This window comes from Nelumbo lutea, chromosome 4 (genome assembly GCF_056320005.1).
Source record: "Nelumbo lutea isolate HS-2025 chromosome 4, American lotus-T2T, whole genome shotgun sequence".
In the NCBI taxonomy this organism is placed as follows: Eukaryota; Viridiplantae; Streptophyta; class Magnoliopsida; order Proteales; family Nelumbonaceae; genus Nelumbo; species Nelumbo lutea.
This window is the reverse complement of record NC_142687.1, coordinates 27,237,355-27,260,308: the sequence shown is the minus strand read 5'-3', so window position 1 is coordinate 27,260,308 and position 22,954 is coordinate 27,237,355. Positions and strand designations below refer to the sequence as shown.

Below are 22,954 nucleotides of genomic sequence, written 5' to 3'. Positions count from 1 at the left end.
GGTTGTTACCTGCAATATCCTTTTGGGTTCTTGAAGGACTTATGCTTTTAGGTTCTCTCCTTATCGTGTCATCAGTGTTGGTGGTTTTCCTTTCTTGCGATGGGTGTGAAAGGTTTTAAGAAGAAGAGAAAGAAATGAATCCATAAATCTATTGAATTGAAGTTAAGTTAGACGATAGTTAAAAAATATGATAATGTCATGAATCGTTGGGTGGCTAACCATTTCCAGATGGTTGATTCGTCCTTAGCTAATAACTTAGGGAAAGGAAAGCCGGAAGGAAGCTAGCAGGTGGTAAAAATTAAAAGAAGTGAAGAAATTGTCAATAATAAGTGTGGGATTGAAAGAATGCCCGCCATTGTTAAAATGTTCCTAAGGAGAAATACTATGGGAACAGGAAGAGAAAAGCTTGCCGTTCATGGGAACTAGGCAAGTCAGACTGAACAATGTGATGAAGTGGTAGATATTATCAATAATTCAATATCTATCACAAGTAGTGGATAAAACAAAAGAATTTCATTGAAAATGAATTGTGATCGGGAGGTAGTTAAGATGGTTAAAACTAAAGTTGAAGATTGGATAATCAATTATGTGATTAGAAATGAAAATAACAGATTATCCAAATGGAGATGAGTTATTGTCTAGGCTTGACAAGCCGCTTGAGAGTAAGGAGATTTTAGGAGGTAAGAACTCAAGTTTGTATGATAATGGTCATGACGTTCAATTCAGGTGTGATACTACTTTGAAAAAGGGCACACACTCCTATCTCTTCTTCAACTCGGTTAATGGTATTTGCCGGGTCTGGAATCCAATAAGGATCGAAGGGGAGACGAGGAGATGAAGTAAGATCATAAATGAGAGTCTCCTTGAATTTAATTCAAATCCAGCTCTGTCAAATACCTTGTTGCGGGTTTCTAGATTTGGCAGGGCTTTGTGTCAGAGCTCTCAAAGATCCCTGACCAAGAATGATGAGGAAGATCACAGGTTTAGGAAGAATATTAAAGGTGAGTAGTGGAGGGCTGGTAGACATCTTCCAAAAGATCTTGTTAATGAGAATATCACCTGGGGAAAGTGCTGCCCTTCTAGAGCTATTTATGATAGTTATGAGGAACACGATAAAAGTCATCAAGTTTTTGTGTTGGGAAATAATATTAATAACAAAAAAGTGAAAAGCTCAGAGCTAATAATGGTGACATTGGGTACTGACAAAAAAGAAGAAACTCATGGGAACGTTGTAAACAGTGAGGTGTTGAGTTATTGCAATGCACTTACCAAAAAAACATGAGGACAAGACTTTAAGATTTTCAAAGACATCGGGCATATGAAATGACGTTTCCTCCATACAACATAAGGTGGGTTCCATTTATTTAAGGGATTGTAAGTTCTTGCCCTACCCAGACAACTTTCTCAAGTAGAATTGAGGGATCAAAAGTGAGAAAAGCTATCAGTATGAGGTCGAGATTTGAGATTGGTGAAACTAGTAAAGCTAAGAGATCCTTAGTGATGGAGTTTCAGAAAGAGAAAGATGTGTTGGAAGTTGGAAGTAGGGATGCGATGTTAACCAATGTTGCTTGTGTTGTTAATTTGGATGAGCTCAGAGCAAAGAAAATGTTGGATGATCGGTGGGGCCTCTGCCTATATGTGAAAGTTCTTGGTGAGACTGTCCCTCTCTCCACCATCATTGAGAAGGCTAAGGATTGGAACGTTGACAATAAAACTAAAATCCAAAAGATTGGTAACGATTTCTTCTTAATTTCTTTTTCATCCCAAAAGGATCTCCAAAAGGTTATTAAAGATGGCCCATGGTTGGTCAATGGAAAATACCTTGTTCTTGTTCCTTGGAGGCCTGGATTCAATTCCATTATGGGGAAACTAGAAACGGATGACTAGTGGGTGCGAGTGCCAAGCCTGCCCATTAAATGCTAGAACAAAGATGATATCGAAATAATACTTAGAGAGGTGGGGAAAGTGGTTAATTTAGATGATGATTCGTTTAAAATTGACTAAAATTATTTTCCTTAGGGTCTGTGTTAGAGTTAATCTGTCTAAACCATAAATTCTTAATATCCCCATCACATTGGGGGATTCAAAGAGTCACCTGAAAATCTTTTATGAAAATGTTTTTTTTCTTTGTATTAAGTGTGGATGGAGAGGGCATAAGCAACATGAATGTCCAAGAAAAAAAAATTGACCTGGTGAGGAATGGACTTTAGTCCAAAATAAGAGGAAAATTTGAATAAAGGAAATGTCTAGAACTCGATTCCTAAATGCCAATCATGCTACTATTGAACCCCTTATCTATGGGTCTCACTAGTAGAAATGGATATAGAAAAGTAATATTGGGAAATAAATTCAGACAGGGAATCTTGGTTACTGTAACAGATTTGATATGGTGATAGACAATTACCTGGAAAAAATTAAGGTGAACACTACTGATGTTAATTTTTTACAGGAAAGAAAGTTTGTTGAGGAAAATGCTAAGAAAATTGTTGCAATTTCACATAAGGTGGTCAAGGAAGAAGAGGAGAAGCTGGAGAATGAAGAGAGTGACGACGAGATGTTGGCATTCAGCCTCTAAATGAAGAAGAAAGCCTTAAAAAAGTTGATGGTAACATGATGTCTTATGAAGAGATCCTAAACCAAGAGATTGCCAAACTGGAGCAGGACAACAAAGGTCCTATTAGAAATGTGAACAGTGATACATATTCTTAGTTGGAATGTCCGTGGGGCTAAGAGGAAATGCTTTCGATGCCAAGATTTAGAGATTCTGAAAGTTCACAAAATTGATGTATGCTGTCTTATGGAAACTAGAGTTAATCCAGATATAGCTAAAAAGATCATTAAATCTTTCCCTTTTGTTAATCATACTATAATTGTGTAAGTTGGTTTTTTTAGGAGGCTTATGGGTTTTATGGAACAAAAATGTTTGTAACCTTCATGTCATTTTTTCTAATGATAGATTGGTTCATGTGAACATTAGTGAAATTGGCGCTAATGTCTCTTGGAATTGCACATTCATTTATGCTTCTCTGGCTAAAATTGAGCAAAGAATTGTGTGGTTTTGGATCAAGGATATTGTTTTAATTTCTAATTCTCCATGGATTCTCATTGGGGATTTCAATACATTTATGTCGAGTGTGAATAAGAGGGGTGGTAGAGAAGTGAGGCCTAGTTAAATAAAGGAATTTAATGATCTCATTTTTGAGTGTGATCTTATGGAGCTGGAAATGGGGGTAATCCCAATACGTGGAAGAACAATAATACATGGGAAAAATTGGATTGGGCCTTAGTGAATGATGAATGGAGACAATTGTTTCCCTCGGCTCTCCTAAAAAATCTCCCATTTATGGTTTCTGATCATACCCCGTTGGTGCTTTATACCAATTCATATTAAAATTATGGGCCGGAACCATTCAAATTTGAAACCATGTGGTGTCTAGATCCGAACCTTGAGCAAATAGTTAACTAAGCCTGGAATTTTAATTCGAATGGATCTAGAGCAATGAGATTTGTAAGAAAAAGAAATAATCTCGTCTGTAAGCTGAGAATATGGAACAAAACTTGGTTTAGAAATATTTAAAAAAAAGGTCATCATCTCAACCCTTGAGAAGGTTTAATTACAGTTAATTAATCAAGAAAACGACAAATCTCTTAGGAACCTTGAATGTGTCCTTCAAAAACAATTAAATAATATTCTATTGAGAGAAGAAGTTTATTGGGCTTAGAAAGCTAGAATCGATTGGATCAATCTTGGTGATAAAAATAATAGATTTTTTTCAAGTTTCTGCGACTATAAGAAGAGCTAGAAATAGAATTGCCTATATTTTCAACAAAGAAGGTAATAAAATTGAAAATCACTCATAAATTGCAAATTATTTTACTCATGAGTGTGCAAAAAGATTTAAAGGCGAGGGCTTTGTTGGGATCAATGACTTCATAAAAGAGATTTCAATGAAAGTCTCTGAGGAGCAAAACTACTTTATTATTAGAGAAGTTTTTGATAAGGAGATCTTTGAGGCCCTCCAATCTATTGGGGATCTCAAAGCTCCTGGTCTTGATGGTCTTAACACCCTATTTCTAAAGAAATTTTGGAACACTGTCAAAGATGACTTTTGTGGGACTGTTAAGTCCTTTGTCTTCACTTGGAAATTGTGCCCTATTATGAACAAAATGTTCATAACTCTTATCCTGAAAGTAGAGAATCCAGAGACAATTAATAACTACAAACCCATTAGTCTCTGTAATGTGATTTACAAGGTTATCTCAAAAATTTTAGTGAATAGAATAAAACCATTCTTTGATGATCTAATTTCCCCATACCAAAGTGCTTTTGATCCTAATAGACAAATCAATGATAACATCCTAATTTCTCACGAAATGTTCCATTCCATGAGAAGAAAGGAAGGCAAAAAGGGAATTATGACTTGTAATGTTGTCATGGAGAAAGCCTATGATAGGCTAGAATGGGATTTTATTGAGAAAATCCTAAGGAAATTTGGGTTCCACCATAAATGGATTAGGTGGGTGATGGAGTGTATCAAGATTGTCTCCTTTTAGATTCTTATCAATGGCATTTCGTCTGAAGAGTTCAAACCTATTAGAGGTATCAGGCAATGTGACTCTCTTTCTTCGTACATATTTGTTCTTTGTGCAGAGGCTTTAGCCAGAAAGCTTGAGAAAGAGCTAATGAGAATGGAAACCCGATTGGGTGTAGAGTTGCTAAGAAGTGCCCAAAAAGCCTAGTATTATAATTTGTAGATGATTGTATCATTTTTGCTAAACCCTCTTTAGATGTCAGTCTCAAAATTCAAAAAGTTCTTCTAGAATATGCTAGGGCCTTAGGCCAGAGTCCGAATTTTAATAAATCTGTGGTTCAATTCTCCGATAACATCCCTAATAGATTTTAAAAAATAATTACTCAAATTTTAAAGATTCCTATTTAGTCTGAATCAAAGAAGTATTTGGGTGCCCCTATTATCAATTCTAGAGTCACGAAGAATACTTTTAAGGATCTAAAAGAAAAGTTTAGCACGAGACTCTCAAGATAGAAAAAGAAAAAATTATCTATTTTTGGGAGATTAACTTTGCTGAAATTTGTAACTACCATGATCCCTCTTCTCATTATGAGATCCTTTAAAGTCCCTCAAAATAATATTTAGAAAGTTGATAGAATGTAGAGAGACTTTTTCTGCGACAAAGATAATGGTAAAAATCCTATTCATCTTCATAATTGGGAAAAAGTGTGTACTCTAAGGAGAAATGGTGGTTTATGGGTAAAGAAGCTCAAGTGGATGAGTGAAGCTCGCTTGGCCAAGCTTGGATGGAAAATTCTTAATGAAGAAGATAACATCTGGGTTAAAGTTGTGAAAGGAAAATATTTGAGTAAGGAGAGTCTGTGGAAGAGTAAGAAAAGGAAAGGAATCTCATGGGCTTAGAGAGTTCTTTGTACTAAAGATCTCTTAAAAAGGGGTCTCAAATGGGAACTTGGTAACGGTAACTCAATTAAATTCTGGATAGATAATTGGGTTGAGGGTGGCCCCCTATTGGGGTATCTCCCTAATCATGGGACAATCAATGAAGAAGAATTTGTAAGTGATTATATTGATAAGGAGAGAGGGGTTTGGATGGAGGAAAAAAAATCAAAATTTTATCCTATTGAACATCTGGAACAAAATTAAAGTCGTATTCATTCTGATGGATGGTGAACAAGATTGATTAGTCTGGGGTTTAACTCTGAGAGGTTCTTTCACCATGAGGTATGCTTACGAACTGTTAAGTAATAGTAACTTCTTGCATGAGTCCCTTTTGAACCGGTTATCGACGATGTGGAATGTTAGTTTCCCCCCAAAGTTAAAGGATTTTTTGTTTCTCATGCTTAATAACAAGCTCCTCTCTAAGGTCAACCTTTGTAAGTGGGGTGCTAATATTGTTGAGGACTGTGTTTGGTGTGGGGTTAGGGAGGATGTAAAACATATTTTCTTGGACTGCATCATTGCTAAGCAAGTTCGGGGTTGCATAGATTTCAATCCTGATAATTTTAATGGGGAGAGTAATCAAATGGTTCATTGGTGGACTACTATTCACAAGAGGGACATTACAGAGAAAAATATGCTGAAGGAAAAGTATGTGTTCATTCTAAGGCAAATATGGAAGAATAGGAATAGGAAAATATTTAAAAACAAAAAGGATGATCCCTACTTATTGCCGAGAAGACAAGCAAGGCGTTTGCAAAGTTTCAGGAGCTTTTAGATAAGTCGAATCACCACATAGAAAGGAAAAAATATAATCTTATTACTTGGACCCCCCCAAGCATGGTGAAATTAAGATCAACTTTGATGCTTATTGTTAGAGAGATGGTTTTTGTTCTGTCGCGGCAATTGTAAGAGACCATTTAGGCAGGGTCTTGGATTCCAAATGCTTCACTCTCGGCAATACTTCTATTAATGTGACTGAGGCTTGGGCTCTGTGGGTGGTCCACAATCTGGCCCTTAACTTCAATGATCGCCCAACTATGATTGAGGGGGACTCGAAAATTGTTATTGGCAGCTTAAAAGAGCAAATATCTCCACCGTGGAATCTTAGGAACATCATCTTAGGTTGCTTAAAGTTGAAGGAGTTGCTAGAGCGAGGTTTTCGTTACAAGCACGTGTTTAGAGAGGCAAACTGGGCCATAGATTGGCTCACTCACAAGGCGATTTCTTCTTTTCATTCTGCTTTTACTTTTAACTCATGTAATCTTCCGAAAGATCTATATTTTATTTGTTTTAGTGACTTTTGGGGTTGTGCCACAAAACAAAAGTAAGGAGTAGACAAAAGGGTTAAGTAGTGCAACACGCAGAAATCCACGGTGAGATGCATCCCCACGATAGGGCTACAAAAGGCTGGCCTGGACTGATTAGTCGTTATCCCTGAAAAATTTAATGCGGTGAGCGTGGATCGAACACGCGACCTTCAGATCTTCAGTCTGACGCTCTCCCAACTGAGCTATCCCCGCTTAAGTGACATTTAGAAATTAAAAGTTTAAAATTAGTGAGAAGGAGAAAGCATCTCCAATTACAACCCGATAGTAAAATTAATTAAAAGATTACATCATTGTGCCAAACGAAATACATCAACAAAAAACGACATTAAAGTAGACTCTCATCCACAACCCTATTTACTTCATAGTTTGATTCTGGGGAGGAACCATCGCAGCTGGTTCATTTTTTCGACTTTGACTTTTGGCCATATTTCCTTGTAGTCCTGCAAATGAACACCACATCAGAAAGAAATTCCAGTCTCTTCCACATTCGATATTCTTAGAACTAACAACCCCTTAAAACATAAAACTCAAACAAGAATTACAAAACAAATCGATAGAATCATATAGGAGAGATCATAGATCGGTTGTTGGGTTACCAAGTGAAGGGTCGATTCCACGGTTCTTGAGCTCCCTGTATTCTTGACAAAGGGCACACTGTTTGAATAAGGAGTGTATAAGCCAGTCCGAGGCAGGGGCTTCAACTAACCCAAACCTCTGCCTCAACTTTCTGCGATAGCCCCGAGATAGAATGCAGGGCAAGAAGGCATAGATAATTCCACTAGTGGCACAAGCTGCAATTTGCACCAAAACGAAACAAACGATGATGAAGCAACAATGAAAACAACTAAATCCTTAGAGCATTTGAATTGGGCCTTCGTTTTCTTTATAATTGCCTTACTTGTGTGTCCATTGTCCAGAATCTCAGCGATCTGCCCGAAAGTTATACAAGGGAAAAATGCTGTGGTGAGAGCTGCAAAATGAGAAGAAAATAGAACCCCATTATTAATGTAACTAATTTTGCCATGACACATTGACACCCTTAGTCTGTGCTTAGTTTGGTAGAAATAAAAAAGAAACAGATTTATCAGAATCGTATTGTTAAGAACTTTCCCTCAACTTTCTGTTTCTCTCTCTCTTGTTTTCTGTCAAATACAGAGTTTCTTCATGATCCCCGGATTATCATTCAGCGGTGTAGGTTCCATATCCAAACACTAGGGAGGTTTTCACCATCCTAAGATTTCAACTCTCATACCCATAAAGGAAATTAGACAAGTGTGGATGAGGTAAGTGTACCGTTGGTTGGATCTTGCATGCAATCAAAGAGCTCAGTTGTCCATGGCGTTGTGCCAATATTGGCATTATTGGCCCGGCGAGAGGACCTTGTTGTGTAGTGCAACAGCGTTTGCATTCCTGGTACGGCATTTTGGTAGGAGGTCTGAGGACCTGGGGCGACTCTATTCAATGGAGATCCCACTGAAGAGCTTTGTACAGGTTGCGGAAACGCTGCCACAGCGTTACTCGATGGAGGTAACAGTGAAGCGCTTTGTGGGGCTGGTGGAGCTGCCGGAAAGTTGCCTCCTTGTTGAAAATTGTGGTTGTGGTAGGGCGGATCGGCAATATGAAGAGGTTGTTCCGGTGGAGGATAAGATTGGTGAATAGGCTGTTGAGGTGGTGGGTAAGAGTAGATTTGGGGTTGGGGCTGGAGTGGTAGGGCGGAGCCTTGGGACTGGAATTGGGGAGGAGGGGTTTGAGGCTGGATTTGTAAAGGAGGATATGGAAGATGTGTTTCACTTTGAACTCTTCCCATTTTCTCCAACTATAGTCTCTGCAATTTCTGCTATACTCAAGGGTCATAGGGTATATTGAAGGTAAGAAATATGGGTTTCATTTTGGATTCTTCCCATTTCTCAATCTATATTTCCTAAGAAATCCCTTTAATACAAGTTTCCGGTCTTTGACTTTGAGGAATTATGAACTCCGATTTATGTTATTGTTATTTGCTAGTTTGATATATTATGGCACGGATGGCATTGACATTAAGAGGAGACTTTGACTTGGGGATGAGTATAAACTTTCATAGTTGTACATCTTAAAGAAAACTATGATATGGAATAAGAAAAGAGTAAACTAAGTAAAACATGAAATTAAAAGGAAGATTAACCATGCATAGTCGGAAGAGTGTAAGAACTAAAAACGGCCTACCAACCTCTTATAGTTTAGGCGGAATAAAACCTTTTTTTTTTTTTTCTCATCAACAGGTTGGGACGGAATAGGAAAGATATTCTTTTCTTTTGCTGGATCATTTTCAAGCAAAACTAAAAGGTAGGAGGCATCTGCCAGTGTATTGTTGTTATTTATTTAATTTTTAATCTGTGATCTCTCACACCATTAAAGGGAATGTTGTTTCATCTTTTTATACTGTACTGGAGTAGTTTAGGGAGTTAAATACAAATTCTATTTGGGGGTTCTAGCTTTTAAACTTGGGCTAGTGGACATCCCAGAGCAAGCTGGTCTTCTCTTCATGCGAAAATTATGGCACCTAAGAGGGGTTTGTTGTTTGCAAAGGAGAATATGCATCAGTTGGTCATTGAGACTTGAGAATGATATCAAAGTGCTCATGGATGTGTCAGACCATCAAACTTTTAAGTTTCAATGGGCATTTTAGTGATTTTATCTTTATCGTCAAGAAGTTACGGGAAGGTGCTGAATTCTGAACATTCAAGGTGGAAATCTCAGCATTTTTTTTTTAAGGAGGATATTATGTGTTTGGAATCGATGCAGTTTTCTCATAAAATGATGCCACATCAGAAATCCGTTTTCTGAGAAAACGTCTGCTGTTTGATTAGTTGTTTTTTCGAAAAACTTTTTCTATCCATGCCTACTAAATTAGGAAAGATGTGGTTTGAGAAAATGTCATATTTTGGTGTTTTCCTGTTTTTTTCTACTATTGCTAATAATAATGTGTTGATGTGGCTTTGAAAAATGCCTATGTGGCAACAATAACAATGGCACTGAGGTTTAGTTTGGAAAGAGTACAAATACAAATATATACAGTATAAATATGTACAAAATAATACATAATATCCGGTTTTGCACTCTACATTTATATATTTATACTCCTTCCAAATTGAGACTAAGGCTGAATTCGAAAGAAATACAAATGCAAATATATAGAATGCAAAACCTTCTAATTTTGATAACATTTTTTAAGAGCCAACATATTTATGCAGTCCCATTTCCAAACACCGCCATAGTATAACTAGACGATTATAATTATACCCAATTCAGCCAAAGCCAAGAGATGGCCATCCTTAGGGACATTTGGGTAGGATGTGAAAGGGCACAAATCCTTTGGCGTTGAATTTTGAATGAAGTTAATTGAATCTGAGCTGCTTTTCTTTGCCGCATTCATAGTGAGCATTATCGTATCATACAAAGGAAGGAGACGGTGCAATCGTGTTGACTCACAAAGTATGCTCTTAAAGTATGACTTCTTACATACCTTAAAAAATGCTTGACTTTATAAAGAAAATGTTTGATAAAACCTTTTATTTTTTTCCTTTTTCTTTTTTATAGGGTCGACCATTCACATGGTCGTGAAACTTATTTTTTCCACTCTGTTCGTATAAGCTCTGTTACAGTCCCAATCCCTTGATTAATTAATTAATACTGCCTTGGAAAATCAGAGCAAGAACGTTTACTTTTGTGATGGGGCAGGCCGGCAGGGAGGTTTGGGTCTAATTCAATTAATCACACAAGCACGACGCTTCCTCCCAAATGGGATTTGCTCTTCATAGAGCGCTCCTCACATCTATTTCAGACCCACATCCCATTATGCATCGAAAACATCTCCCCTGAATGATAATATTATAATTACAGAAGATGTTTTTAATGTACGGCTGAGCATCCAGATCTGCTGCAGACATAAACATGTAACGGGGGGTCATGCTGAAAAGGCTAAGCGAACGAGAGTTGCATGAATTTGGATTTGCTTCTAACATAGCACGCCTAACCCCAACCTCACAGTAATTGGAGTGGGGAACATCCCCCTATTAGTAGGTTGTCATTCATGGGGACTTCCAATGCATGGATGTAATGTACTGTGAGGTTAGTGTGAAGTGCATCTGTGAGAAGTAAATCCAAATTTAGAGTTAAGGCACAAGAAAAAACAATTTGTGTAGGGATGCAAATGGATCAGATAGGATTTAAAACAAGATATATTTGAATCCGATCCATCTAATACAGTTTATGTTGGATCGGATCCGAAGATTTGATTGAATCAGATAGGACTCAATTTGAATTTAAATTCTATGTTTAGTCGGATTTTCAGACCTGATTCAATCTGACTTATTTTTTTAATTAATAAGTTATTAAAAGAAAAACTAAATATACTACTTTAAATAAAGTAAAAAATATATAAGTATTTTTTAATTATTTTCATCATATATATACATTTTTTATAAAAAAATAACATATACATGTATTATATATTTATATTTATATTTATAAATATATAATATATAAGGGATCGAATCTTCTCAGGTCAGATAGAGATTATCTGATTCAGATCTGATGTTTGATCAGATTCTATTATCTGATCCAATTGAAACAGAGGTGATGATCCGATCCATTTGTACCCCTAACTCTGTGTGTGCACTCTATGTAGATCAAAGCTGTTTATAAATGATTTAGGCTTTTATGGTGATGATTTCAAAATATGCTACGAACTCGAAAAAAATGCTTAATGAATGTCTCTGTGTTCCAAAACACGCTACACAGTTGTGGAAAACGTGTGTTGTGGGTCATCATCCTTCATAAAGTTTTGAGTATTGCTTGTGGTATGACAAGATTAATTGCAATATGCGGGACACAGACGCCATTGGTCAAATCACGCCAATGACTTGCACCACCCAACAGTGCTGAAGAAATCAGTGTTCAGTGGAAGACAATCTCCTGGTCCTAGCCTTGGACGTGAGAGCTTGTCCTTAAGCGGTAGGTATGCCAGAGACGCGGCAAAATCCTAATTCTTATTGCGGGCGGAATCTATATATTATCGAAGGCCATGGACGTCTATGATCTATCCATCGCCGGCTGCGGTGGCGATGACTAGTTGACTACAGACGCGGCCAATTCCTATTCTTGAAATTAGGAAAGTTATTGGATGTAATCAATATTATAAAAACCGATTCGAAACTTGAAATTCTGTCCACCGGTTTTTAGGTTGATAATTTGATTATCTGGTTTGAATAAATAGTTCATTTCGATAAAAGAAATTAATTAAAAAATAATTAAAACCAAAAAAATGATAAAAAACCATTAAACATATTGATAATTTAATTACCTAGATCAATAAATGATTGACCAATTTAACAGTTTTTGGCCAAAGAATGAATTTAAAGTAAAATAGAACAATGGCTTGAACGGTTTTTGAGCCAAACGATCTGACTGTCCGGATCAACATGATTCGAAAACATTGGATGTAATGAGACATCTCCATAATTGCAATTCATGTAATGACTTAGGACAAAGCATCTCCCTTCTTTTGTCCGCCTTGTATGTTTTACACGCCATTGTCCGTATTCCCAAGGCCGCCAGCTCCATTGTAGTAGATAAGGTTAAATATTAGCAGGACTTAGGATTTTGGGTGGATATGAGTTCAAATCAGCCCCCCTACAAAATAATTTCCCACCACATACTACAGTATATCTCCGTTGTATATTGGGGATACTTCGGATGATAATATCAGAAATGATGAGGCATCATCCAGAGATGTTTCCAATACATAGCAGGGATGTGCTGTGAGACATTCTAGAAAACTATTTTGTGAGGGCTGATTTCAACTTGAATATGAGTCAAGCCGAGCCTATTAGATTATTTGAGCTTGCCTTGGTAGAAAAGCATAAGGTCGCGCTATGTTCAAATGTATATAAAAATTAAAATAATAATTCAATAAGGCTTATAAATTTTACAAGTTGAGCTTAATTGAACCAATGGCTGTGTTTGGTTGTAGTGCAATTTTATTTGCACTAATGGCTCAGTTTGTAAGGAGTAGAAATATAAAGTGCAAATTAGAGCATTTTGTATTATTTTGTATGCATTTGCATTGTACATATTTGTATCTTACTCTTTCCAAATTGAGGAGAGCAAATGAAAAAAAATACAAATTCTTATTTAATTTTGTTATGGGTTTTACTTTATTCTGCTTCATGCCTTAATTTATTGCATCAAACAAAATAAATTAAATTTTGAAACAAAAATAAGTTAAAATTTACACTCAAATCATTTATATTGCTAGAGTTTTGCATCAGTACAAATATATTTGCATTGCAACTAAATACAACCTATATATTGGATTCAAATTGAGCTTGTAGTTCAATTTAGGTCGAGCCAAATTGGATATGGGTCAAGTCTGAAAATGCCTTTGTCATGCCCCACCAATTATTCAATAGTTCTGGCAAACTTTTATAATTAATAGAAAGAAATTATTAATGTATATTCGTATTATTTATGTATTAATAATAAATAATTAATTAATCATCATCATTTTAATTTCCTTGTATACATTGAATTATTATACAACTGAATCGAGCAAGTTAGTCTATGCATCCTGACCTATTTTTGCCAAGTTCCTCATAGCTTTAAGACCAAAATTTAGAGGATGCTGGTTATAGAAATACATTAACTTAGCGAATATAGCCTAGCCTAAACCTGGGTAAGACAGGACTATTTTTAGACCAATTAATTATCTAATTACAGATTTATGAATTATTAAGTATTAAAACATTCTAGAATAATAAATAAAGGGTAAAATTGAAAAAAAAAAAACTAAAGACAAGAAAATTCTGGATTATGGGAGGCTCGAATTGATTGATATAAATAGGATTCCATGCACACAATAACAATTCACCCACCAGACCCATATCACTGACATTGTCTCCATGGTCATTCTCCTCAAGCTTTGGAAGGACAGATCACCAACCATGGCCTTACACGGTGCAGATAGCATATAACTGCCATAGTGAATATCTCAAATACATGTGTGTTAAATTCATGGAGAAATGTTTCCGATGTACAACTGAATTTATATGTTTTCAGAGTGTGTAGGGTTTTCACTTACAGGAAATCTTGTTGCCCCCGAATCACCTATAAACAGAAACTCTCTTTACATAATATCTGATGTTACACGATCTGATGCTCCTTGCTGGTGGATAGGGAGGTTGCCCGTCATGTTACGGAGGTTGCTAATTAGGCTTCGGTTAGGTTGACTGGCAAAGGCAGTTCGTCTCTTACACCGACTTGGCACTTTCCAGGATGTTCACAGGTCGGCCTGCCAAGGTGGGGTCAAAGAGGTTGAGACGGGTGCGATGTATTCAAAGTGCTTCTGAGGTCAATGCTTACATAGTGCTAAGGTATCATACGATGATTGTAGAATGTCATGTGCCATGATGTCACTAAAAAGCCAAATCACCCCTCATTACTATCCAATTACACATTAAAAATATGTCTTCCCCACTGAATTTCCATGCTTTCAGAGTGTAAAGTCTTAGCTTACAGCAAATCTTGCCAGCAAAATGTAGGAACTCACAAAACAAAAACGCCTTGTGCCAACATTGAGTGCTGGTTCCAACTTTTGCCCTCCTCAACTAGATTTTAGCCTTGGATTAATCATGCTGAAACTGAATAGAAGAGTGGTCGTTGGGCTATCATCTGCTGGACCCCAATTGAGTTGGGAAACTACATTCTCGGACAAGCCACGGTGGGACACGAAGGTGGCAATTAATAAGCGAGAACAAACGAAACCAACCTGGCTCATATATATGAATTAAGCATATTCCTTGCTGGCTTGCGCGTCCTCACTTTTAAGTAGTGCCTAGGTGGACCGATTATGTCAAGATTCATCTAATTGTGATGTTGTATACGAAGCCAATTGTATAGTACTCTCTTATCTTCTCAAATTCATCGATACAGACCATTCCGACTGTCGGGAAGCGAATTAGATTTAGATAAAGGGTGCCTGCCGGGAAGCGTCCAAATAGTATAGTCTCTGCTTGTCTTAATTGGACTTGCTCATGCATATCCCACATTCAATAATGTAGGGATATCTTTAATCATTTAAAAGGTCGGTGTTCTTATCTTCTCAAATTCAATACAGACTATTGCGACTGTATTAGGTGTGTGAGGACACACACACCCAGCCTATAATGAGAGGGCGTAGGCAAATGATTAAATGGTTGTCCAAATCACCACCACTACACAAGTCGACCCACTACACAATGATAATGATTCAACAAATCCACCCACCACACAGTATGGGTCCTAACAATTGGATTACGAACAGCAAAACCAGAATATTTAAGCAGATGGTTTTTGACGTTTGATCATATTCAAGTGGGGATGTATAAATTTGTCCGTCATCCATGGCTATCACTTTTGCACTTAGACCCATAACCTTGCAACTATACTAAGGGGAGAAAAAGGAGGTCTGAGATGAGCTAAAATCTGACTTGTTTTTATCATCCAAACTAGCTTTCCTTTTGTAATTTTTCACTCTTTGATTCAATTTTGGAGTAAATAAATACATAATAACCAGTACTTGTAATAATATTTTGACCAATCATTCCACTTACAGAACTTATCAAAAACAATTCCACTTACAAACGAGATAAAAGAAAGCTCCGAAAAAAAGAAAGAAAAATAGAAATAGAGGCCAGAAAAGATCATATCCGTCTAAGTAAATCAAACTTTTCATCAACCCATCATAGTTTGGGTAGTCGGTGGCTCCATGGCAACTTGTGCCTGCTGCTGCTGTTGTCTCGCTACGTTTCCAAGCCATCCTATTCATAGATAATACACAAGTTAGAATTAGGCAGCACAAGCTGAAGTCCTAGCGCCTAACCAGAAAAGCAAGTCGGATCTCTTTGTACTCAACCCAAACCCAATACTAGCGCAGAAAGAGGAACTCAGGAGGGTCCGTTTGACAAAGCAGGGTAATTATTAACAGTCGAAACAGAAAACCAGGTTAGGAAAAAAGGGAAGATCGTTGATCTGGGTCGAGCATCGCACACCAGGCCCAAGTTGAATTCATAACCGAACTAGAATAAAGAATTAAGGGAAAAAGGTAGAAGTTTTATTACCCATTGAAGGGTCGAAGCCTTTGTGTTGAAGTTCCCTGTATTCCTGGCAAAGAGCGCACCATTCACAAAGGAAGTGAGTGACCCAATCCGGGGCGGGTGCCTCCATAAGCCCAAATTTGTTCCTCAGCTTGGTACGGTAAGTGCAAGAGTAGATACACGGAATCCAAATGAGTAAGGCAATTGCACCGTAAAGTAGCCCGCTAGTCCCACAATCTGCATCAGACAACAAACACTCTAATCAACACCCATAAGAACATGAAAAGGATCGATCATTCGTTCTTCATACATGCCCACCTCTGCGGATCCCAGATTCCTTCCAGAGAATCAAGAAAAGAACCAACAGAGATATATGGACTTGAGATACAGGTTTGTCTACTTACTAGTGTAGCCATTGTCGACGATCTCTGCGACTTGCCCGAACGTCAGGCAGGGAAAGAAAGCCGTGGTGACAGCTGCAACAGGTAACAGATAATTTAGCAATAGTACTTACTTGAACTTCATTTGGGAATTCAGAAAGAGAAATAAGGAAAAGGATTAAGAGATTATCACCGTTGGTGGGATCTTCCATGCAGTCGAATAGACCGGTTGACCAAGGCTCAGTGCCAACCGCCGGATATTGCACAGGGATCCCTGCTGCAGCATTTGGCTGAGGCTTGAGAGGAGATTGTGGCTGTTGGGGGTAGGTCTGGAGTGCTGGCGGGGGGAATTGCACCGGTTGAGGGGGAAATTGTTGTGGATTGACTGGAGGAGGATATTGTGCTGGTTGAGGTGGGTAAGTCGGGTTTTGAGGCGGGTATGGTGCGGGCTTACTAGGGTATGTCGAGTTCTGCGGTGGATATGGCGCCGGCTGTGGTGGTGGGTACACTGGATTTGTTTGCTGGTTCGGAGGTGGGTATTGTGTTGGTTGATATTGTGGTTCTTGTGGTGCGTATTGTGCCGGTTGTGGTGGCGGTGGTGTCTGGAACTGGAACTGTTGTTGGGTGGTAGGGTCATTTTCCGGTGGGTAAGGTGATTGGGGCTGGTTGGCCTTATGGGGGTTAGCCTCGTAGGCTGCCGGAGATCTCTCCTGGGGTTGTGTGAGATCATATTCTGGTTGAGGATTTTCTCCTTGTAGACGCCCCATTTGCTCTTCGCTTGTGTTTTACGGGTCTAGAAGATATCCAACTCTGTATGTATGAGAGAGAGATAGAGATGCTCAGCTGCTTTGAGAAAGCTTTGTATAAACGGAAGAGAAAGTGGATATTTATACAGAGAGGAGAACGAGCACTCGTCCAAATCTATAGTCTTACAACGACTCTATAAGGCAAAGGATATCTACCCAAAAAAATGTCAACCATCCCGTGATAAGCAATTGAAAGATTGACTCGGTGGATAGTGGATTGGGTCGATTCGGGACCGGATGGGCCGGAGATAAAATCTAAACCGGATTTATTTGCTTCTCACTGGTCGTGCCTCACATCGCATCACAGCCCTGTATTAGGAATATCTTTACATTAATGACAAAATCAAATATGGAAGATATTCTAAATGTCTTGACTTGGTCTACACGTCCACACTTCTGGCGCCAACCAATCACTGTAGAAACTCGCAAGAGTAAAGAGCATTAAGTCCTAAACACTTGACAAAGTGATTGGTTTGGTACTGTGTAATGTACATTCTACAGAGAATTAGAATGCAAACTAGTCTTATCTGTCTATGAAAGAAGAAAATGGCAATATTGACTTTGACTGCCTATCACTTTGGTCATCCAATTCGGCTAGCCTCCTGAACAAGCCAATGGAACCCAGCTATAAATTGTGCGGCATTACTATTACGCATGAACAGTGGTTAGATACAAGAACACGACTTCAATACTACTGCCAATATCTTCACATTCCCAACTTGCATTACCAAGCTTGAATTATTCTCTCGAGCTAACTCCATTTCTTCAGCAAACAATTAATGTCCCCAAGCAGATTCATTGTGCAAGTCAACCTTGTATTACCAACATTAATTAAATTTTTAGTTGGGATCACAAATAAAGGACATTTCTCTTCCTTCAAGGAGGAATTCTAAATTTACTCACATAGGTAGGGAAGTAGGAATAAAGTCTACTCTTAGCTGAGAAGTCTCAGAGTGGACTGAGAAGATTTGATTAGTTAGTGGTTCTCCGAAATTATCTGAGAAAACTTTGGCTGTTTGGGAAATTTTGATTCAATTTTAATCAATTTGTTTATTTTCAGAGCAGAAAATTGAAATAAAATTTGAAGCAAAGGTAAAAGTCAAAGCAAAAGAGCACCAGGTTTTGCATTATTTTCATTAATTTGCACTCTTATGCATTTATGCTAGTGCAAATGAAATTGTATTGTAAACACATAGAGCTTAAGACTCAGTTTGGAAAGAGTACAAATAGAAATATGTACAGTGTAAAATATACAAACTAACATAAAATACAAGGTTTTACACTATATATTTGTATTTGTACTCTTTCGAAACGGGGTTCAACTGGCAGCAACCTTCGGCTTTTCAAATCTGTGATTAGGGATGACAATATCCAACCTGATGCGCATTGCTCTAGGCGTCTTGGGAACTTTCAAGCCTAGGAAAGCTTAACCCAGACACGGCCTGCATCAAGCCTGTATATAATGTGTTTATGTATGTGTAGTATGTTGATTGACAATTCTAATCCCTTTTAAATTTGTAACAAGGGGGTAGGGATTGCAATTTTAAATTTGAGAACAAGCTGTTAGTAAAATGAGAATTTAAATGAACTTGTTCTCAACACTAATATGGCTGTTTGGGAGGGCTTTCACATAGTGGTTTTTTAATTTGGATTAGCTGAACAAGATGATATAATGCCTCATGGCGGCCATAAATGCTAAGTGAGTGATTGAGTGGTTGTGGATCATATACATTTTATACCGGTGTGGAGTATTACCATTGGTACCATTTACCATAGCCTATTATGGGTTTGACCGTTATATTGGAAAGACATCATATTTAAAAAACTTGTGACCAATCAACTGGTATCATAAACGTATTAACCAATCAGATGGTATTTATTTAAATTCATGTGTGGATTTTGATTGGTACAATGTTTTTCTGTCATCATACATTATCCCATAATATTTGGTGAAAACCTGGCCTATAAATTCTAAAATAGTTGTCTTAGAGCCGAAAATTGAAAAATATGGCTCTTGGCTTATAGCTGAAACTTCTTTTTATGATTTCTCTAAAACAGCTCAACCAAAAGCTTCAACTCTCCCAAATGAGCCCTTTATCTTAAGTCAAATTGCATTTGACATTTCTTATTTTAAGGGCTTATCTCCTTTTTATATTTAAAATATTCCTATGAACACTGAATCTTTAATTATAAAAAGGAGAAATTCTTAAAATAAAGAACGTCAAATGTGGCTTAAGTCTTCTTCTTTTTCTTTTTCTTTCTTTCTTTTAATTTTCAAGTAATAATCAATCATCAAATAATTACAATAACTGATCCTCATAATAAGAAGGCTTGTTATTAGGAATATTATAAATAAATATGATAAAAACAAAGAGAAGAGAGAGGCATTCCACTTGCGGGAAGGAGATATTGACAAAATAATGGATATAGATAGAAAATGAAAACAAAAAAAGAAAGAAAAAAATAACACAACAAATCAGAACCGTCCAACTAAATCAGCTTCTCATCATCCCATCATAGTTTGGGTTGGGGGAGGCACCATTTGAACTTGTGCTTGCTGCTGCTGCTGCCTTGCTACGTTTGCCAGCCATCCTAATCAATTACAAAAAAAATCTAAAATTAGAAAGGAAATCAAATATAGAAATGAGGACACACCGATTCGCGGCGAGCCCCAACAAAGGAGAAGTCCTGACCCCTGAGTCCCTGACCCTAAATTGCCGGTCGGGTGGGCTAGCACCCAGGTTTAATCTAAATCGATTGAAATTCAAATCACCAGAGTTGTCTCTCGGCAAAACCGGTTTTTATTGGGTCCGAATCGGAACTGACAAAAGGAGAAAAAATGCCGGGTCGTTCACGTGGGCCAAGTATGCAACAACCACTCCGGTTTATCAGAGTTTTGAAATTTTTTTACCTATTGAAGGGTCCAAGCCTCTAAGCTGGAGTTCCCTGTATTCCTGGCAGGGGGCACAATATTCAGAAAGGAAATGGGTAACCCAATCCGGGGCGGGTGCCTCCACGAGCCCAAATTTGCCCCTCGGCTTCGTACGGTAGGTGCATGAATAAATGCACGGCAACCGGATAAAACCTAAAGCCAAACCATAAAGAAGCCCGCTGGTCCCACAGGCTGCATCAAACAAGAAACACGCGTCACTACTTGCTTACGTCTCTGAAACCAATGGTGATGAAGGAAGATTTGGCCCGACCTCTTTTTTATGTGACACGTGGCAGAAACGACAGCTCGGCAAAAGGGGCCAAGCCTAGGCGGGAACAAGGGGACACACTTCGCCGAACTGACCCACCTTGTAACAGCTCGGGATGGACTTCGCCGAACTACCACCTTGTAACAGCTCGGGATACACTTCGCCGAACTGACCCACCTTGTAACAGCTCGGGATACACTTCGCCGAACTACCACCTTGTAACAGCTCGGGATAGACTTCGCCGAACTGACCCACCTTGTAACAACTCGGGATACACTTCGCCGAACTGACCCACCTTGTAACAGTTCGGGATACCTCCGAGCTCAAGACCGCCTCGCTCAGCACTTCGCATCATCTTCTAGGCACCAAAGCCAAACAAGTCGTACCATGCCTCACACTAGGGAAGTCTGTGCCCGAGGGCGCCACGCCTGACTGACTTGGGATCTGACGTTTGGCAGCAGCACTCTAAACGGCCACCTGCCACCGCCACTGACGCCGCCATCTCCAGTTAGACGGTTAGGCAGTGACAGTTCTCTCTCAGTAGAAAGGACGATGGCCGAGTTGACAAGCACAAGGGTAATCATACCCGATCTGACAAGGGCCTCGGGACGAGTACACGAAGTGACTATAAGAGCCCCCTGCCCCCTGACAACGGAGGTATGCAAACTTTGCGCTATCTGGTATTACCTTGCTTTTGAAGGATTCTAACTTGAGCTTCGGAGCCTCTACACCGGGTTCCCCCCGGAGCTTTCCCATCTCTTCCGTTTCAGGTTCCCTGCTACCCCGTTCGGAAGCAAGGCAACGGACAGCTAAGACCAGCCGGATCGCGCTCCATCAAATGGGATTCGCGGTGAAATCATCGATGAAGAAACCAGATTGTATGGTTGATGAAAATAAAGAAGAGAGAGAACCCATAAAGATGAATCTAAATGCTAAAGTGTTCCGTGCTACAAGTTTGGCCATTGTCAAATATTTCTGCAATCTGCCCGAACGTCAAGCAAGGGAAGAAAAATGTGATGAGAGCTGCAACAGAGAAATAGATTAATTAGCAATCGTTCTTAAGTTTTCTTTCAAGAAAGCAAATTGACGTAAAAATTAACGAGAAAGGTCCTTACTGTTGGTGGGATCGTCCATGCAGTCGAATAAACCGGGCTTCCAGCCTTTAGTGGGGACCACTGGGTATTGCATTACCGGAATACCAGGTTGTGGTGGTCCTGGTGGAGTCTTGTAGGGGGACTGTGGCTGTGGTGGGTATTGAGGTTGCGGAATTGGCGGAGGGAACTGCACCGTCTGAGGCTGAGGAGGGAATTGTTGGGGACTGGCTTGGGGAACGTAGTTTGCTGGAGATGCCTGAGGCGGGTATGTGGGGTTTTGTGGTGGGTAGGAGGCCGGCTGAGCAGGAGGATACGTCGGGTTCTGTGGTGGGTAGGTTGCTGTCTGAGGCTGAGGCTGATATGTGGGATTTTGTGGTGGGTAGGAAGCTGGCTGAGCAGGGGGATACGTCGCTTCTGTGATGGGTAGGTTGCAGGCTGAGGCTGAGGCTGGTACGTGGGGTTTTGTGGTGGGTACTGTGCTTGATACTGAGGGTTTTGTGGAGGGTATTGTGCCGGCTGAGGAGCAGGTGGTGGTTGCATTGTTGAGTCATTTTCCGGCAGTGGGTAAGATGGTTTCGACTGGTATGTATTGTCGAGAGGTATCTCCTCCGGTTGTGGACCTTCTCCTTGGGGACGACCCATTGGCTATTTGGCTTCTCCCTCTTGGTTCCTCAGAGATTCCAACTCACAGAAAGAGAGAGAGAGAGAGAGAGAGAGAGCAGCTTATGGGAACTGAGCTTCAAGAGAGCATTATATAAGCAGAGAAGAGATGCATCTGGTCAACCCATTCCGGTAACAGAATGATAATGGACTAATGCTTGGTTTTATGTATAATTAATTCTACAGTCTGCTTACAATACAACACTAACTAAAGTCTACGGCAAATAAAGTTTAAACAAGTTCGAGCTGGTGGAGGGTTGACTTTAAATCTTCCAAATTAATTTAAGTCATAGAAAGATAACAGCTGGCCAGCCTGGCCCCAAAATCGGCGGCCGGGGAATAGAACTGTTTGCACAGTTTTACAACTTATTTTAACAAATTAATGCGTTTGAATGCAAGTTATCATCTTCTGATAACTAGTCTAATAATTCCTTGTCAGTTCTTAGGTTTTGAATTAAAATGTGGCGCCACTTGCATTATTATTTCCTTTTTATTCATTCACTTCTTCAACCAAGAAACGCCTTCCTTAGTTATTCTTACTCTTTCTCATTGTCTAGATCCATGTAAGAGCTAAGATAATTACCAACATGTAAATCACTCCTTAAATTACACAAACATTTATATTAAGAGTAGATCTCTATGCATTCTGATTCTCCTTAAATTAGTCATGTCTAGTTCGAATTATTTATACTTTACCTCAATCTATGATGTTGAAGGTTTTTTAGGCTGTGTTTGGTTGCAGTGCAAATTCATTTGCACTAGTATAAATGCATGGGAATGCAAATGTAAAAAAAAATGTAAATTCTTGTTCAATTTTGGTTTGGATTTTATTTTATTCTGTTTCATGTCTTAAGTTACTTCATTTGTACAGCAATCAAATTATTTGCACTGCCATGGTTTTGCAT

General features: G+C 38.7%; 3 protein-coding genes and 1 non-coding gene across 4 annotated transcripts; all 4 read right to left on the bottom strand.

Moving 5' to 3' along the window:
* Nucleotides 1-6,918: 6,918 nt before the first annotated feature.
* On the bottom strand, nt 6,919-6,991 carry TRNAF-GAA (transfer RNA phenylalanine (anticodon GAA)). The gene has a single exon. It is a non-coding gene; the product is annotated as a tRNA-Phe (tRNA).
* Nucleotides 6,984-8,708, bottom strand: LOC148854778 (uncharacterized). The gene is made up of 4 exons (XM_088941501.1): nt 8,093-8,708; nt 7,698-7,769; nt 7,396-7,590; nt 6,984-7,239 (listed from the first exon to the last, which is right to left on the bottom strand). Exons 1-4 carry the CDS (start codon nt 8,604-8,606, stop codon nt 7,154-7,156), a joined length of 867 nt encoding a protein of 288 aa, XP_088797627.1. The 5' UTR covers nt 8,607-8,708; the 3' UTR covers nt 6,984-7,153.
* Nucleotides 8,709-15,331: 6,623 nt separating this feature from the next.
* On the bottom strand, nt 15,332-17,255 carry LOC148854777 (protein PLANT CADMIUM RESISTANCE 6-like). Its single transcript, XM_088985991.1, has 4 exons — nt 16,483-17,255; nt 16,314-16,385; nt 15,934-16,146; nt 15,332-15,633 (listed from the first exon to the last, which is right to left on the bottom strand). Exons 1-4 carry the CDS (start codon nt 17,054-17,056, stop codon nt 15,548-15,550), a joined length of 945 nt encoding a protein of 314 aa, XP_088842117.1. The 5' UTR covers nt 17,057-17,255; the 3' UTR covers nt 15,332-15,547.
* A 2,346-nt stretch (nt 17,256-19,601) lies between these two features.
* On the bottom strand, nt 19,602-22,031 carry LOC148854776 (cell number regulator 7-like). Its single transcript, XM_088984859.1, has 5 exons — nt 21,870-22,031; nt 21,411-21,780; nt 21,247-21,318; nt 20,007-20,219; nt 19,602-19,687 (listed from the first exon to the last, which is right to left on the bottom strand). Exons 1-5 carry the CDS (start codon nt 22,029-22,031, stop codon nt 19,602-19,604), a joined length of 903 nt encoding a protein of 300 aa, XP_088840985.1.
* Between the last annotated feature and the right edge of the window lie 923 nt (nt 22,032-22,954).